The 16162-nt window shown below is 48.7% G+C and overlaps 1 protein-coding gene across 1 annotated transcript in view; it reads right to left on the bottom strand.

Annotated features, from left to right (window-relative positions):
- Positions 1-16162, bottom strand: part of LOC311531889 (uncharacterized protein) — a gene marked incomplete at its 5' end in the record, with an annotated part of 258086 nt that overhangs the window by 7447 nt on the left and 234477 nt on the right. The window contains 16 exons of the mRNA XM_084649723.1: positions 1562-1579; positions 2396-2449; positions 3082-3135; positions 3229-3282; positions 4767-4820; positions 6492-6545; positions 7862-7915; positions 8285-8338; positions 9020-9073; positions 9475-9528; positions 11410-11463; positions 12184-12291; positions 14134-14187; positions 15036-15089; positions 15631-15684; positions 15850-15903. Coding sequence (XP_084505849.1) covers positions 1562-1579; positions 2396-2449; positions 3082-3135; positions 3229-3282; positions 4767-4820; positions 6492-6545; positions 7862-7915; positions 8285-8338; positions 9020-9073; positions 9475-9528; positions 11410-11463; positions 12184-12291; positions 14134-14187; positions 15036-15089; positions 15631-15684; positions 15850-15903 — 882 coding nt within the window. The remainder of the gene's footprint in view (positions 1-1561; positions 1580-2395; positions 2450-3081; positions 3136-3228; positions 3283-4766; positions 4821-6491; positions 6546-7861; positions 7916-8284; positions 8339-9019; positions 9074-9474; positions 9529-11409; positions 11464-12183; positions 12292-14133; positions 14188-15035; positions 15090-15630; positions 15685-15849; positions 15904-16162) is intronic.

The raw sequence follows: 16162 nt of genomic DNA, 5'->3' as shown, positions 1-16162 counted from the left end.
TTGGAACCCCCCTTCAGGCTGCTATCAAATCTCCCCTCACTCTTCTCTTCTGCAGAAGAACAAGCCCAGTTCCCTCAGCCTCCCCTCGTAAGTCATCAGCCCCCTGATCATTTCCATTGCCCTCAGGTGGACTCTCTCCAATTTGTCCACATTCTTTCTCTAGTGAGGGACCCAAAACTGGATGCAATACTCCAGATGTGGCCTCACCAGTGCCAAATAGAGGGGAATAACCACTTTCCTCCATCTGCTCGCAATGCTCCTACTAATATAGCCCAATATGCAGTTGGCCTTCCTGGCAAAGACAGCACACTGCTGACTCATATTCAGCTTCTCACCTACTGTAATCCCCAGGTCCTTTTCTGCAGAACTGCTGCTTAACCGGTCGGCCCCCAGCCTGTAGCGGTGCATGGGATTCTTCCCTCCTAAGTGCAGGACTCTGCACTTGTCCTTGTTGAACCTCATCAGATTTTTTTTAGACCAATCCTCCAATTTGTCTAGATCCCTCTGGACTCTATCCCTACCCTCCAGCGTAGCTATCTCTCCCTGCAGTTTAGTGTCATCTGCGAACTTGCTGAGGGTGCAATTAATTCCATCATCCAGATAATTGATAAAGATGTTGAACAAAACCGGCCCCCGGACCAACCCTTGGGGCACTCCCCTTGATACCAGCTGCCAACTAGACACTGAGCCATTGATCACTACCTGTTGAGCCCAACCATCTAGCCAGCTTTCTATCCACCTTATAGTCCATTCATCCAATCCATACTTTTTTTTTTTAACTTGCAGGCAAGAATACTGTGGGAGACCGTATCAAAGGCTTTGCTAAAACTTTCCTTCCTAAGTGCAGCTTCCCCAGAAGATCCCTGACCCGACTCTCAAACCTTCCCATCTTCCCACCCTGTCAGGCTGCGGCAGTGCAGCCAAGAGCCTGCCCAGCGCACTTCGCTGAGGGTTCTTGTTAAAGCTAGAGTCAGCCTCACCCTTTCCCAGGGAGCCCAACGCAGAACCTATTACTGAGGAAACTGGGTCACAACACCTGCGGCCCCTAAGGCAGCATTGCTGAGGATCAGACCTTTTAGCTTCAAAGGCCACCTACTTAACCCTGGCACACTCACCCCCATTTGCACCAGGGGAGACTGGCACAGACAGACTGTGGGATTTGCCCAAGGCGACACGGGCAGCTGGTGCCCAGAGCCAGGATTAGATCTCAGCGGCTCCAGTAGCCAGAATTTGTCCCTGACTGCCATTTCCACACACGTGGCTCTAAGGGCAGAGGATGCCCAGGGCCAGCTAGATTGTGAGCTGAGGAGATGCACAAATCAGCGCAAGTGTTAGGGCCTTCTGGGGAAAAAGCAGCAGGCTGCTCCAGCTTTCCCTGAGCCCTTTCTACTGGCAGCAGATCTGGCATAACAGTCTCTTCTCCCCCATCGGACACTGGATCTATGTGCACTGGGCTCGGTGGAGGGAGATGGGCAGAGATAGCCAAGCGGGATGGGATATGTTCAGAGGAGAGAGCTAGGACACAGTCAGGTCCCAGAAGATAACACTACGTCCTACTTACTTTTTGTCCAAATAAGCCCTGGAAGGGAAGAGAGAGAGGAAAAAAAACCACATTCTCGGAGTTGGAAGATATACACTGACTTGGGAAGAAATATAACCACTGCAGCAATAAATAAAGACATAGAATAATATGAATAAAACACTTTTCATCAGATCTCAAAGCAATACGCAAAGGGGGTATCATTACAGGTGGGGAAACTGAGGCATGGGGCAGAGACATGACTCGGCCATGGACACCCAGCAGGCCAGGGAATAGAACCCAGGTCTCCTGAGTCCTAGGCCAGTGCTCTGTCCACTGGGCCCTACTGCCATCCCTTTCACATCTCTATGGTGCCCAGTCCTGAGCTGCCCCATTAAGTGTCAGTCACTGCATCGCTTGTTACCAGCAAAGCACAATGAGCCCAGGGAATCCCAGGCTTCTGACGACTTGTGAGGTTAAAACCCAATATACATAATCTATCTCACCTGGCAGAACGTGACTCACCCCATCCACCCACACAGTCTAGAGCGAGAGTGTGAACGGCCCCACCAAGCCTGCCATACTACAGGAAGATGGAGGAGAAGTCCAGTTTGGGAGAGGGAACAAAGTAGTTTCAGAAGGAACAATGGAAAGGAATGGAAAGTCTGTGACGGAGGGGAGTGCTGTTGGGGAGGGCTCCCTGAGTCATTCTGAACTGTCCCAATAATTATTATTATGTAACTAGTCATGCTACTTCAGCCGGCTTTGGTGGGCAGCTGTAAACCAGAATATCTATTTAAGTGTGCGAAGCAGCTGGTTGCCCATCTATCACATGGTCCCGTCACATGCACCCCTCTGGGACAGCGAAGGACTTACTGGCATTCCAGGGAAGCCGGAAGATCCCCGTGGTCCAGGTGGGCCGATATTACCCTGAAAAAATGGCACAAGCTCAGCTGACAACATATTGCAGGAAAATGTGGGAAAAACCCACATTCAGCTGACGATCCCATTGTACTTTAAATAATTAAACCTCACTACATCCATGAGGTTGACCCCAACCTTATTTGGAGTATAAAAAGGAAATGGAGTCCAATGGGATTAGAAGACCTGCCCAAAGTCAACAGAAAGTCTGAGTCAGGAATGGACCCGAGTCCCGATTCCCAGTCCCCTGTTCTAACCACTATACCTCTCTGTCGGTGACTCCCTATCCTTTTGCAGCGCTGGGGTCCACACGCTGTGATACACAACCAAAGCCATTTCTTATTTTTCTACCTCTCCAGGGTCTTTTGCAGAGAAGAGGCAGGTTTTGCAACAGCAACCAAAAAGTGCCAAAAATCCACCCAAGCCAAATTCCAATTCCCTCCCTCCAGTAACGTCACTTCTGCCTGCATACCTTTGTCCACCCCAAGCTGGGAACTTACCTTTGGATGAATTCATCGCTTCCCCAATATTGGAACTACCAGCTGGTGCCTGAAAGCAGCCGTGCAAGCCAGCAGGGGGCAGGGCTTGCACATGACTGCAGAACAATCTACACAAGGAGAGGACAAGTTAAAGTCCTTTACCTGCTCTCCCTTTGATCCTGACCTTCCAGGTGCACCTATGGGTCCTTGCTTGCCCTAAGAGATGGGAAAGGTACTGAGTGAGCACCACAGTAGTTGAAAGACGCAGGACAGGGAAGGGAAAGAAAAGAAAGAAATCACTATACATACCTTAAAGCCATCGTCTCCTTGTGGGCCATGATATCCCTTGCTGCCTTTCTCACCCTAGAAGAGTCAATCACGGGCGGGAATTGGTAACAGCACAGACAACAAAACAATAGTCCTACAGCTGAGACGCAGGAAGGTAAGAAAGGTTCTAGCAGCCCTTTAATAATCAGTTTCTGGGAGATGGAGGGCGAGCTGGCATGGAGGTTAGATACAGGGAACCTTACTAATGTCAGTTACTACAACTCATTATGGCAGCCAAGGTCTGAGGTTTTGCTGGCTGTTAGGACAGGAGATTCTGAAACCAAAGGAGTTAACGCAGATGATCATCAGCACAGGTTTTGCTGTATATTTTAAGTACAAAGTATTGATAAATATTGATCGTGTTCCCTATACAGCTGTTATCATCAGATTGGTGAGCACCCTAAAGAGATTCAAAATCCTCCCTAGATGCGTAATCCACACAAATGCAAAAAAAGACAAATGCCCTTCCTTCAAACTCAAACACCGAGAGGAGGAAAACTGCAGAAATTAGTAGGCCTAGTTTTGTTCCACTTTCCTGATTACATGGGGTTTTCTCTTACGTTGATAGTCTGACCAAGAACCTCACACTCATCCCATTGAGAGAAGAGATGCGCTAACAGCGACATGTCCAACACACATCAGCCAAGCAGGGCCAGACATTTCCAAGCATGGTGAACCAGTGTTGTGATGCTGATAAGTGCAGCTGGCTGAAAATTTTCTGGAGAAGCGCTTTTGTTTTTCAGGGGATTTCTGGTTTTTTTGTTTGTTTGATTGGTTGGTTTTTTGTTTTTTTTTTTTATGGGCGTGGAATGGCACTATACAATAAAATAGAAATTCTTGTGATAAAAAAATCTGACAACCAAAAATCCAAACATTTTTGGTTTTTAACCATTTTTTTCAGCTTTTTTATGAAAACCCAAGGAGTTTTCCAAGAAAATTTTGGATGACAATTAAAAATATATATATTGTTTACTGAAATTTTTCATGGTGAAAACCAAAACCAAACCAATTGCCCAATCAGCCCTACTGACAATGCTTTAGGTTCTGTTACATTTAAAAGTTTTATTTATTACAGTAAGTTCTGAAGGTCATGAGCAACTGACTGGCACTGGGGAACACCTTATGTCCTGTATCAAAGCTGGCAGATAGGGCCATCAAGATATGCGTGGGCTTCTTCAGCCATGGGCAAATCACACACCTCATCAGTGCACAAAGAGACTATCTACCCACATGTGAAAGTCATCAGAAGCTTTAGGAAGAGGTGATGTGGGGATTAAGTGATCCTATACTCCTCAGACTTGGTTTCAACCACCAGCTGACATGATGGGTAGGGTAAGACAGGTAACAGGCAAGGGAGAAAGGGAGGAGCCTAACACGTGCATATCTACAGGCTCATGGAAACAGTTAGACCAACGTGCAAAGAAGCAGGGTGGCTAAGCTAACAGAGTCATACTCCACATATGCAAAGCCCCCACTAGAACACAGTGCCCAAGTGATCAGTAGAACAGAACCCTACATACCTTCTGGCCTCTTGGTCCCTGGTCTCCCTTCACCCCTTTCAGTCCAGGAATCCCCTGTGCGGGGAAAAATGTAGCACCCATGTATCTCCATCAACTATGACACTCTGACTACTGTTGAGTTAGTTACTTGCTGCTGAGAACTCTGCAAGGCAACACCACTTCTAGATGGGCTGAATGCCTCGTGTTTCATGAGCATCTCTTCCCCAACAACTACTGCTGGCTGCCATTAAAGCTGCATGAAATTTTATGAATTTTCCATTTTCAATGACTTTTTTTTTTTGGATGAACAAAGATTTTCAACAGGGAAAATACATTTTTTCCAACAGTTCTCATCAAAACTTGTCAAGTTCTTCAACCAGCTCTAGAACTGCTGGACTTTTCTTTCTGTCTTTCTTTCTTTCTTTTTTAAATGATTGAAAATTCAACAAAACATTTAAAAGTTTTTCAACATTTGGAAAAACTTGTAAAAAAAAAAAAAGGAATTAAAATTCACACACCATCTAAAAAAAAATATATATATATTTTTTTACCAACTCTAGCCGCCACATCTTGGTCCCCTCCCTGGAAGTGCTGTGTTCACGGAGGGCACTTCTTCTGGGAATGTGATTACATCACCTGCCTGACAGATCCATCCCAAGGCTGAGATGTTCTTCTCAAACATCATGGGTGGTCAGAAAATTCAGGGACGGGAGTTGCACAGATTATAACAAAATGTTGTTTTTCATCATGATTTTATTTTAATCAAAATTATCTGACCAGCTCTGTGATATTGTAGGACTGTTAGATTCTGGAAGGACAAGTAAGATTGAATAGGCAAAATACCTACAAAGTCTAGACCTTTATGCTTAACTGATTCCGGAATTTTTTTCTATAGGATGAACCTGTCCAGGGGGCAACCAATCTAACTAATATTAAGATTGGGCATGATAAATGTATTAATAGGATTATATGATAGGGTGCTTGCATCAGCAGAGAACTTGACTTGACCCAGGCAGTCCTTGCCAGTCCTATGTCTGATTATTTGTAGATGAACAAAACATGAAGATCACAGGGATTGCCATAGCAACAGCTGGATGTCAAAGAGGCAGCTTTTGCCTTCCCAACTGGGAAGCAGAAGCTCACACAGAGTGAAGGCTGCCCTGCTCCAGCCTAAAGACATGATACTGCACCATCAAAGGGCATGCACTGACTATATGGAGCCCCGTTGTGCTAGTCTGGATCCTGCTCTCAGGCCAGCAGGAATCGGGAGTAACTCCACTGAAGTCAGTGGCATTACAAGGGTGTCAAGCCAACAAGAGAAGAATCAGCCCCACAGTGCTGGGAGAGCTCCCTGCGACAAGCAGTCCTGGACTCTCCCCTGCTGTACAGTGCTGAGCACAATATAGGATTTCGGTCCATACAGAGCCTTGTAGCAGAGCCAGGATTTGAACTTTGCTCTCCTGAGGGCCTTACCCACAAGACTGCCCTTCTCTCCCTTAGAAAGCTCTTCAGCATCATGTGCTCTATGTCTAGAAAGAGTCACAGATTCCAAGGCCAGAAGGGAGCATTTTGATCAACTAGTGGGATCACCTGCGTACCACCAGCCAGAGAACTTCACAAAATAATTCCTAGAGCAGATCTTTCAGAAAAAAACCCACCCCAATCTTAATTTAAAACTTGTCAGCAAAAGAGCAGGATCAGAAAAGACACCTATCCCAACTGGCCATCTGTGTGGCAAATACTCACGTAAGGTCCTTGTGGACCACGTGGTCCGTCTGACCCTGGTTCACCTGGATGGCCCTGGAAGGCAGAAGGAGGAGAAACCCTTCTCAGTGTCATAATAGAACAGCAAGGTAGGAACGATTCCACAGGCGTTTCTTATGCAGAAAGAAAGCAGAGTCTTGCGGAGATGGTGCAAGTGCCAGAAAGATGGGAAAAGGCCCTGGGATCCATGCTTTAGGTATGAGGAGGAGAAAGGATTTGCCTCAGATGATTCCTCTCCAGAGGAAGAGTGGGGACAGACGACCGTATGCAAGGTGTGGGGACAGTCTGAGGAACAGGACATACTGCTCCACCATACATCACTGCTCCATGAGCAGCTTAAGGCAGGGAAGGTCCTTCTCCTCCGGTTTCTCTACTGGCTCCTCCCCCCTTGCCACATGGGCAGATCAGCTCTCAGCAGGATCTCCCGTGATGCTAATCAGCCTCTGACCGTTTCACTGCTGTGAAAACCCTCAGCATAGGGGAAAGAGAGCGAGAATTCAGAGACACCGCGCCAGCTGGGACAGGCCTATGCGAAGGCAAGAGCATCTAACATGCTTGGTGCCATAAGGGGCTATCAAATCAGGACTCGCATGTGCTGTAATACACTAAGTAGTGTTTAGATTCCTCGCAAGCAGTGATAAGATTAGGGGTGTGGGAAGAGACTGAGGAGCCCCATTGGCTCTCTGACAGCTCTGCTGGTGGGCGCTCTAGGCCCAGTCATGCTAAGGACCCTTCATAGACACAACGACGCACTGCCTTTGGCTTACCTAAGGGGATCCTCACCACAGCTCCTTTCATTTGATGCCCTAAGCAGCCCCCAGTTGCCAGTGACAAAGCCTTTCCCAGAGGGGCTCTGTAGGGCACAGCGTGTTGCTCACCCTCCAACGTCAGTGACCTGGACCAGTTGAAAGGGTGGACTCTTTTCCATGGTGGTTCTCACAGAAAGCAAATCCAATCCATTCAGAGACCTCTAGGTGCCTGGAATCCTGGCCAGGAGGACAGGAAAATCCTGTCCAGTTTGCTCCCTGGGTATCCAAGGTGACTTAATGAAACCTATAATGGACCCAGACTTAGCCCTGGCATGACAGGCCAAGGAGAAGTAGGTCACATGGATCTGTCTGCCCAGCGGAGTCTGGGCACATCCAACTGATGATAGCTACACAACCATGCATATGCTACTGCCTAGCAAAGCAGCTGTGTGGGGCACTCACCCAGCCTAAGGTCCGTGCTAACTCAGCACTGTCAGTGGCTAGTGCAGCCTGGGCAAGGCTAGACATGTGAAGGCCAAGTGCGACCGGGACTGTCACCTGGCACAGCTGGGAAAGGACAAGCGAAACAGCTGGGTTGCCTACCTTGGGTCCCCTGGGGCCTCTTGGGAGCTTGCGCCCGGCTTTGCCTCGCTTGCCCTGCAACGATAGACAACTGGAGTTTGTGAACAAAGTAATGTGAAAATCAACGATGTCTCCTGCTCAGCTCCGCTCCTCACTACAACAGCCCCGCCCCCGGGGGTCGCCCCTAACGCTCCTCACTGCTGAAGTCCCCCAGCAATGGTATCCTCTCCCCATCACTACAGTATCCCAAACAACCCGTGATGCGGTGTCCCATCCCCACGTCACCCTCAAAGATGCCCCTTTGCAAACTGCCCTCATTAGGTGCTGCTCACACAGGAGTGAGAGGAATTAACCGTTCGCGCTGGGTTAGCGTTGACCACCAGCATGGAGCAGCTGGTAGCAGTGGGTGTAGAGCACGCGGCGGGGAGGATAATGCCACCTTACCCGTCTGCCAGGATTGCCGGGGAGGCCCTGATCTCCTTCACGCCCGCTGTTCCCCTAAGGAAACAGACAAACACACACATGGCAAGTCACCAGCAGTTCTGATGAACCGCCAGAAAGGGGGCAAAGACTCCTCCCTACCTATCCAAGGGAAACCAAAGTCGCTTGTTCCCTGCTACAGCATCCCTGGGATAGAAGGGATGCAGCTCGTAACTCCTCTCGCTGAGAGCATCAGGACGCTGCTGCAATCACCCCTCTTTCCCTATAAACACTCTCCTGTCAGGACGAGTTGCTGCCCCTGGAGGGGAGGTGGGGAGAGACACTATTTGTAATCATTACTTTTCTGGTGGGAGGAAAAACTGAGGCACTAAAGACTGCACAGCACTTGGCTGCTCACCTGCTCTCCCCTTGCAGGGCCAACTGCACTCATCCTAGGGTATTGCACATCGTTGCAGTGTGCCCCAGAGGTGGCTGCATTTCAGCAGCGGGTGCTCCGAGATCTTTTGGGGCGAAAGGAGCAATATAAACGAAAGAGTGGCCAGCAGGAAGCCATGTGTCAATGGCACCTGTTACTCCGACGGAAGAGTCCCTGGCACCGAACCCCAAAAGGTTAGTGCTCTAGAGACGCAGAGCACACCATCGGTAGGGCCAAGGCCATGTTATTCTACAACCGGAGCGCTCCACTGGGAGGAAGGGTCATTCCCCATCTGAAGAGCAGAGAAGGCCTTCTGAAGTTACCTTTTCTCCTTTACGACCCCTCTGTCCCTCCGGACCCAGCTGTCCTTGAGGCCCCTGAAGTCAAAAGGGAGAAGGAAGTGTCTCTACGGGAACACCACAAGCTCCCCAACGATGGGGGTCTCTTCAGCGATGCTCCCTAATGCAGTACCCTCACAAGGGAGTCCAATGCCCTCCCCTCTTGAGTTCTGTCCCCAGCCCTGCGCACACACACCGGGATGCAGTTCTAAGCAGGACTTGTAAAAGCCTAGAGGGGTGGAGCAGGGCCATGAGACAGCGCAGGGATTTTCACCCAGCCTGATAGGGGCCAGGTATGTCTTCAAGTCCTGCTCCCAAAGAGGTGCTGGGGTCATGCTTTCAGGGAAGAAAAGGAGGCATGAAACCTATGCTTGCAGGGAGAGGTGGAGCAGACATGCTCCAAGCCGGCACATGGCACACCTGCCTCTCTCTGCCCTCACCATTCGTCCTGGTTCTCCTGGATCCCCCAGCTCTCCCCTCTCACCTGGAGGGCCCTAAGGAAAAAACAGATAAACAATCCATTACATTCACATCTCCCTAAAGAGCATATCAGGTGACCTGTCCTTCTAGACCCCTTCATGGCCCTCACCACACTCCTATCCTAGTGCATCACAATCAGGAATGGATTTTGTCCTCACAACACCCCTGAGTGGCAGGTAAGTAAATACAGAGAGGGGCAACTCCCCCGGGATCCTGGCGGGAAACATGGAGGTGGGAGGGGGACAGGGTCTAGGAGCTAGTTGGTGCGGGGGAGATTGACATTGGCTGAGGAGACAAGGAGAGACAGAATGGGTGGGCAAGGAAACAGACTGAAAACCAAAAGGGGTGGGAGGAAGGAAGGAGAGGAGGGGACACAGATCCGATGAGCAGACAGGCTGTGGAGGGAGAATTGGGACTGGCTGCGCAAAGAGACTGGGACAAGAAGCCTTGGCAGGGGAGGGGACAGTCTCTGTCACTGCACAACCTTGATTCATCCCCAAGCAGGTCCAGCCTGTGCACTGAAGAGGCTGGAGTCCGGTGGAAAAACCAAGCCTGTGATCATGCAGTTAAAGTCACATCACAATGCATATGCAGACAGGGGCACAAATTAAGCTTGCGCGGGCAACCAGAATTCTGATATTTCCTAGCTTTTGAGTGCTTGGCTTTGCAATCATAACAATGTTCTTTTAATGGGGGTGTGTGTGCATGTGTATGCCCTCTATTTACAAGTGTGGTGGACACATTGCTGTACAACAGAATTCCACATTATCAAGTGCAATCTGCTTATATCATAGAATCTCAGGGTTGGAAGGGACCTCAGGAGGTCATCTAGTCCAACCCCCTGCTCAAAGCAGGACCAACCCCAATTAAATCATCCCAGCCAGGGCTTTGTCAAGTCGGGCCTTAAAAACCTTTAAGGATGGAGATTCCACCACCTCCCTAGGTAACCCATTCCAGGGCTTCACCACCCTCCTAGTAAAATAGTGTTTCCTAATATCCAACCTAGACCTCCCCCACTGCAACTTGAGACCATTGCTCCTTGTTCTGCCATCTTCCACCACTGAGAACAGCTTAGCTCCATCCTCTTCGGAACCCCCCTTCAGGTAGTTGAAGGCTGCTATCAAATCCCACCCCCTCACTCTTCTCTTCTGCAGACTAAATAAGCCCAGTTCCCTCAGCCTCTCCGCGTAAGTCAGGTGCCCCAGGCCAGCCCCCTAATCATTTTCATTGCCCTCTGCTGGACTCTCTCCAATTTGTCCAAATCCCTTCTGTAGTGGGGGGCCCAAAACTGGACACAATACTCCAGATGAGGCCTCACCAGTGCTGAATAGAGGGGAATAATCACTTACCTCAACCTGCTGACAATGCTCCTACTAATGCAGCCCAAAATGCCGTTAGCTTTCTTGGCAACAAGGGCACTCAGTTAACTCCTGTCCAGCTTCTCGTCCACTGTAATCCCCATGTCCTTTTCTGCAGAACTGCCGCTTAGCCAGTCGGTCCCCAGCCTGTAGCTGTGCATGGGATTCTTCCGTCCTAAGTGCAGGACTCTGCACTTGTTCTTGTTGAACCTCATTAGATTACTTTTGGCCCAATCCTCCAATTTGTCTAGGTCACTCTGGACCCTATCCCTACCCTCCAGCATATCTACCTTTCCCCCCAGTTTAGTGTCATCTGCAAACTTGCTGAGGGTGCAATCCATCCCATCATCCAGATCTTTAATGTCGTTCATACTTGGCCATTCGCCTAACCATTCTGAAATATTGGGTACAGTCCCAGCCATCTTCCGTCACCATGCCCAAATCCTGTTCATACTTCTGAGCACAGGCTCACCATGAGGGCAGCCACAAACCACAAGCTCCATGTTTGCTCAAAAAGCAGCAAAGAGGCCCACTTACTTCCATGCCACTTAGCCCTGCTGCTCCCACTTCTCCAGGTGGCCCACGAGAACCCTGAATTCATTGGGGGAGAAAAACACAACTGACATTAGCTTCAGGTGAATCAGAGGAAAGATAGTCTAGTGATTAAATATTCTTGGGAGTCAGGAGCTCTGGGCTCTCTTCCCAGTTCTGCCACTGACCTGTTTCTGAGTGAGCTTGGGCAACTCATGCAGGCTCTCTCTGCCTCAGATTACCCATCTGTAAAATGGGGATAATGCCTCCCACCTCAAAGGGGAGTTATAAAGCTTAATTCATCTATATCAATCATTTTGTGCTCCGGAATGGAAAATCCCAGAGTGACACAAGGTGATTAATGTATTTGTTTGATGCCTGGACTTCTGTCTTGATAGCGACCGTGGCAGATCATTATCCTGACTGCTAGTGGCGTCCACAAAGAATAGGGTTTGCACATGTCACCTCCAAAGATGCACATGGAAGGGCTGTAAGCAGCCAACTCGCATCGTATGTGCTCAAAGCCCAGGCAAGGGACGAGGCCACTTTGCACATACGGCCCAGGGTAGGACTCAGAGATCAAATCCCTCCTGCACGAAAGCAACCCAGGGTGTGTGCCTGTTGCATGCACCTTCCTTCTGGGGTCAGGGGTGAAGGGAGCGAAGCAAAATGTGTGGATGTTTAGGAGCTCAAGCCGAGCACGTACAGTAGCACGGAGAGAGGGTGCAGTAAGGGGAGTCATCTTGCAAAGGCGGGAGGGAGGGTGATGGGTAAAGTTACCTGATGGCCAGTCTCTCCTTTCCCCCCGGCATCTCCTTTGGGTCCTTCAGGCCCACCAAAGCCCTTGAGTCCTCGGCTCCCACTTTCACCCCTGGAGCCTGCTGCACCCTAGAGTGCACAGAAAAGGGAGATGCAGTCACCTTATGGACATAGCCTCACTAACCCGACCCAACACAGTGACACTGCATGAGAGCATGGAGAGGAGACTCCACTGGTCGCGACTGTCTCTTCCTGCAGAGCATGGTTGTGGAAATGTCAAAAGCGAGAGCTCCTGCAGAACGATTTGACCCATTTCATAAAAGCCACAAATGGCTTGCAAAACAGGGGGAGAGAACAGGTGAATCCAGATGGGCCCCCAAGCTGGACCACGATCCACACTTCACTCAGCTACGAGGATGGTCAGCTGTGGATCTCAGTCGGGATTGGAGCTTCACAGCTCAGAGCCAGGTCTCTCTGTGAACTGGACATATTCTGGAAACAACAAATTCGCCTTGTTGCTCACTGATGTCCAACTCTAGCCTATCTGCGTTTTTTTGTTGAAAATGTCTAAGCAGCATTTCTCAGAAATCTTTTAAGCTTTCTTTTATTTGAAACAGTTTATTTCATGTCCTCTTTGCAAATGGAATTTATTGAACTAAAAAACCATTTGTCGTCATGGAGAGATGAGTTGCCAACCTAGACAATGGGAAACCCAGAACCTGGACCAAAATTTATTTCTTCAATTAAGCTGCACAGCATCATTAGTGCATCTGCAGTGCTTTGTAAATGGCACCCTTGCAATCATTAAATGTCATCGGTTGCAGCCTTTATCATACAGTGCATGCAGGGAAGCAGGGTGGTTATCTGCCCTTTTTAAACTGAACCGAAGATGACAGTGAGCGCTTTTAAGAATACGACACTGCTGTCTGGACACTGGGCTATCTGTGATGTGTATTTCTGGTGACCTTTCAGATCCCCCAACAATTCAAGCATCTTTGTTCTACGACAGCAAAAATTAAACAAAATGTATTGTGTGTGTTCTACAACAGACACTGGTAACTAATTGCTCCATTACAGCAGCACTTAGTTACGTGTCTTATTGGCAAAGGCAACCCTACTTAAAATGTTTTTAGCTGACTATAGGTAGAAATCAAGAAAATCAAGGAAATAAGGACTTGACTGGAAAGTATTTACCAGAAGGGATCCCTTCCTGGCCATCCTTTCACATTTTCACAATGCCACTTCTCAGAGGAATTGCATTGTGGCATTACCATAGACACAACCATTTTGTCTCGAGCTGGGACAATAATGTCCTATTTGGATCTAGATTCTGAAGCACCAAAAAGTCAGGGATACTAGACTGGGCCAATTTCTATTGTCCTGTAATACAATTAGCATCAGCTGGAGCAGATTATTTCAGTTAGAGTAAGCAAAACATTGCAATGACTTTTCATTTTGCATTGGAAACTAGACAACTTCTATACAGCTCAGTCCTAAGCCTCCTAGGCTGGGACATGGGGATGCTTCAGAACTGACCTGAAACCTAACCCAAACCTGGAAGCACCTCTGAGGTTTGAAAAAGTCTTAGTTTCCATCTTGCCCCAGTTTCAGAAGTGCTCTGATTTCACCCAGGACTAGAAGAAAAATCCCCAAGTAGCTTGTGAAAAGGCCGTTTACAGCCTAGGTAGAAATAAAGATGTAACAAAGCCTGCTGCCGTGACATTCCAGACTGGTTTGTTGCACTCAAGAGCTGGGACAGTCCAGATAAGAGTTGGTTCCATACAGCAGCACCCGCTTCCCTACCAAACAAACCATTAAACTAAAGCATAAGAAAAGAAATCAGGAAGAGAATAAAGTATTAAAGAGCCAGGTTAAAAGAGCAGCTGTTTGTCGGGAGCTTCTTTGAATGACACCAGACCTGATCTCTGAACACTCCCCAACCTCTGCTCTGGAGCAGGATTTAGTACTTACAGCAGGCCCTGGCTTGCCTCGCTGTCCTTTTCTTCCATCTTCCCCAGGGACTCCCTGTAGTAACATTTAAGAATTAACATGAATCTGACTCTCACCTGTTTGATGCATTCATTAGTATCTCTTATTAGGATACTACCAAACATAGTGCCATGGAGACTGGTACCCTTGCTGGTAGTCTCAAGGACTACACCCCAAATGAAGGTGTGATTACAGTGGGGGTGGGCATACCTGAACTGGCTTTAATCTAGCGTCAGTGAGGATATGGCAGTGCAGGCTGGGTGACCCAGTACAAGCACACTAGGGACTATGGGTATATACTCAGGTTTTTGTCTTTCACTGGGGTCCATGCCACCACACCTTCACTGCAGGTCAAGCACTGAATAGCCCATGATAAGAAAATTGCCCCGTCCCTCTCACAGATGCTCCCTGAGAGAAGCACATTGATGGAGGGCTTGCACGGCTGCTATCCATTATTGTATCAGTCTCATGGACAAATATGGAAATAAAGAGAAGATATCTGTCTCCGGGGATGTCAGGCCAGCCCATTACAGTGCTCTTGTAAAATACAGTGTCCCAGCGCTAGTGTCTGTAAGACGACAACTAGGAAACAAACATGACTGAAGTATGGGCAACAGAGTTTCAGAAAGGCCTACTGATTTGTGTTGCCCAACTTGAGACACCATAAAGGAAAGGGGCCCAGTTTTCAGAGAGCGGGTGCTCAGCACTTCGTGAACTCCAGTGCCCAAGTTGGCCACCCAAGAAATGAAGCATCCAAAAATCACTAGTTACTTCTGAAAGTCCTGGCCTGGGCTGGGAAGGGGGAACTCTTCCAATTTTCATTTCAGAGGGCGACGGTGAGGCGCGCCTTAGACAGCACACTGGGGTTCTGCAGTGACAATTACCTCCAATCCAGCCCCACCAGCTGGGCCAATCAGTCCACTTGGTCCTGGATCCCCCTGGGGCAAAAGAAGGGAATAGTTCTTATCCTGCCCTCTGGAACCTAGGCCACTAAAACCTTTGTGGGGCTGCCCCCACCCTCTCCCCTTTGATCACCAAACCCAAAGGGATGGGGATTGATCCCTGGCACAGGCAGCCTGCGTTACAAGCCTGCCATTGAAAATCTCTCTCCATCTGGAATGTTGAGCTGGCAGACTGCGTTGGAGGAGGGGACCCTCCCTTCATAGTTCAACTCACTGGTAGCCTTTCCTGTTATCCCAGGGCTAGAAATCAGGGCTCGGGAAATGAGTAAAACAGAGACTCCTCTTGTGACATAGAGAAACCAATGAAATTTAAGAATGGAAAACTCCTCTTCCTCTGTTTTACTCATTTCCCGAGCCCTGAAAAGATCCCAGAAAAGCAGCTCTGCTGGTCACCAAACTATGCACAGCTCTCCAATACCTTTCAGAAATGCCAGCTCTCCCACCTCGTAAAGTTCATTACCACAATGGCGTGGAGGTGGGTGAGGTTATATCAGACTTTATCGCTTCTTCTCAGTACCTTCTCTCCCTCAGGGCCAGCTAACCCGGGTGGACCTAGGATGCCTGCTTCACCCTGTCACGAAGGAAAAAAATAGATCACATCCATTCAAAATAGCCATAACTTACACAGAGCAGCCAGTTGCCTCCTGATGGTCAAGTAACATGCATGACCCCCAGATTTCTACATCAGAGACCTTGCAACCAGCAAAGGAAGGAGGAATAATACAAGTTAACGTACAATTCGTCCTCTGGCTCCAGCAGGTCCCGCAACACCGATCACACCGAGCTGGCCCTGTGGAAGGAAGAGAAGTGTTACTTATTAGAACCCTGACAGAGCTCCGAAAACTGAGACCGGAGCTTGAACTGGCTGCTGAATCCAGCATTAATCTAGAATGCCCTGTACAGCAGCAACTTCATTCGAGCCAACTGTCACTGCGACAGAACCCGCAGATCACGGTGCCACAGGGAACACCCATGAAAGGCTGAAATCTCATTCCAGTAGGTTCACAGGGAACCCAGGGCCCAGAAGCAAACCCAACTATTACCCTAAT

Source organism: Lepidochelys olivacea (assembly GCF_965140295.1).
Source record: "Lepidochelys olivacea isolate rLepOli2 genome assembly, chromosome: 16".
NCBI lineage: Eukaryota > Metazoa > Chordata > Testudines > Cheloniidae > Lepidochelys > Lepidochelys olivacea.
The sequence above is the reverse complement of the archived record's forward strand: the minus strand, read 5'-3'. Positions and strand labels throughout refer to the sequence as shown.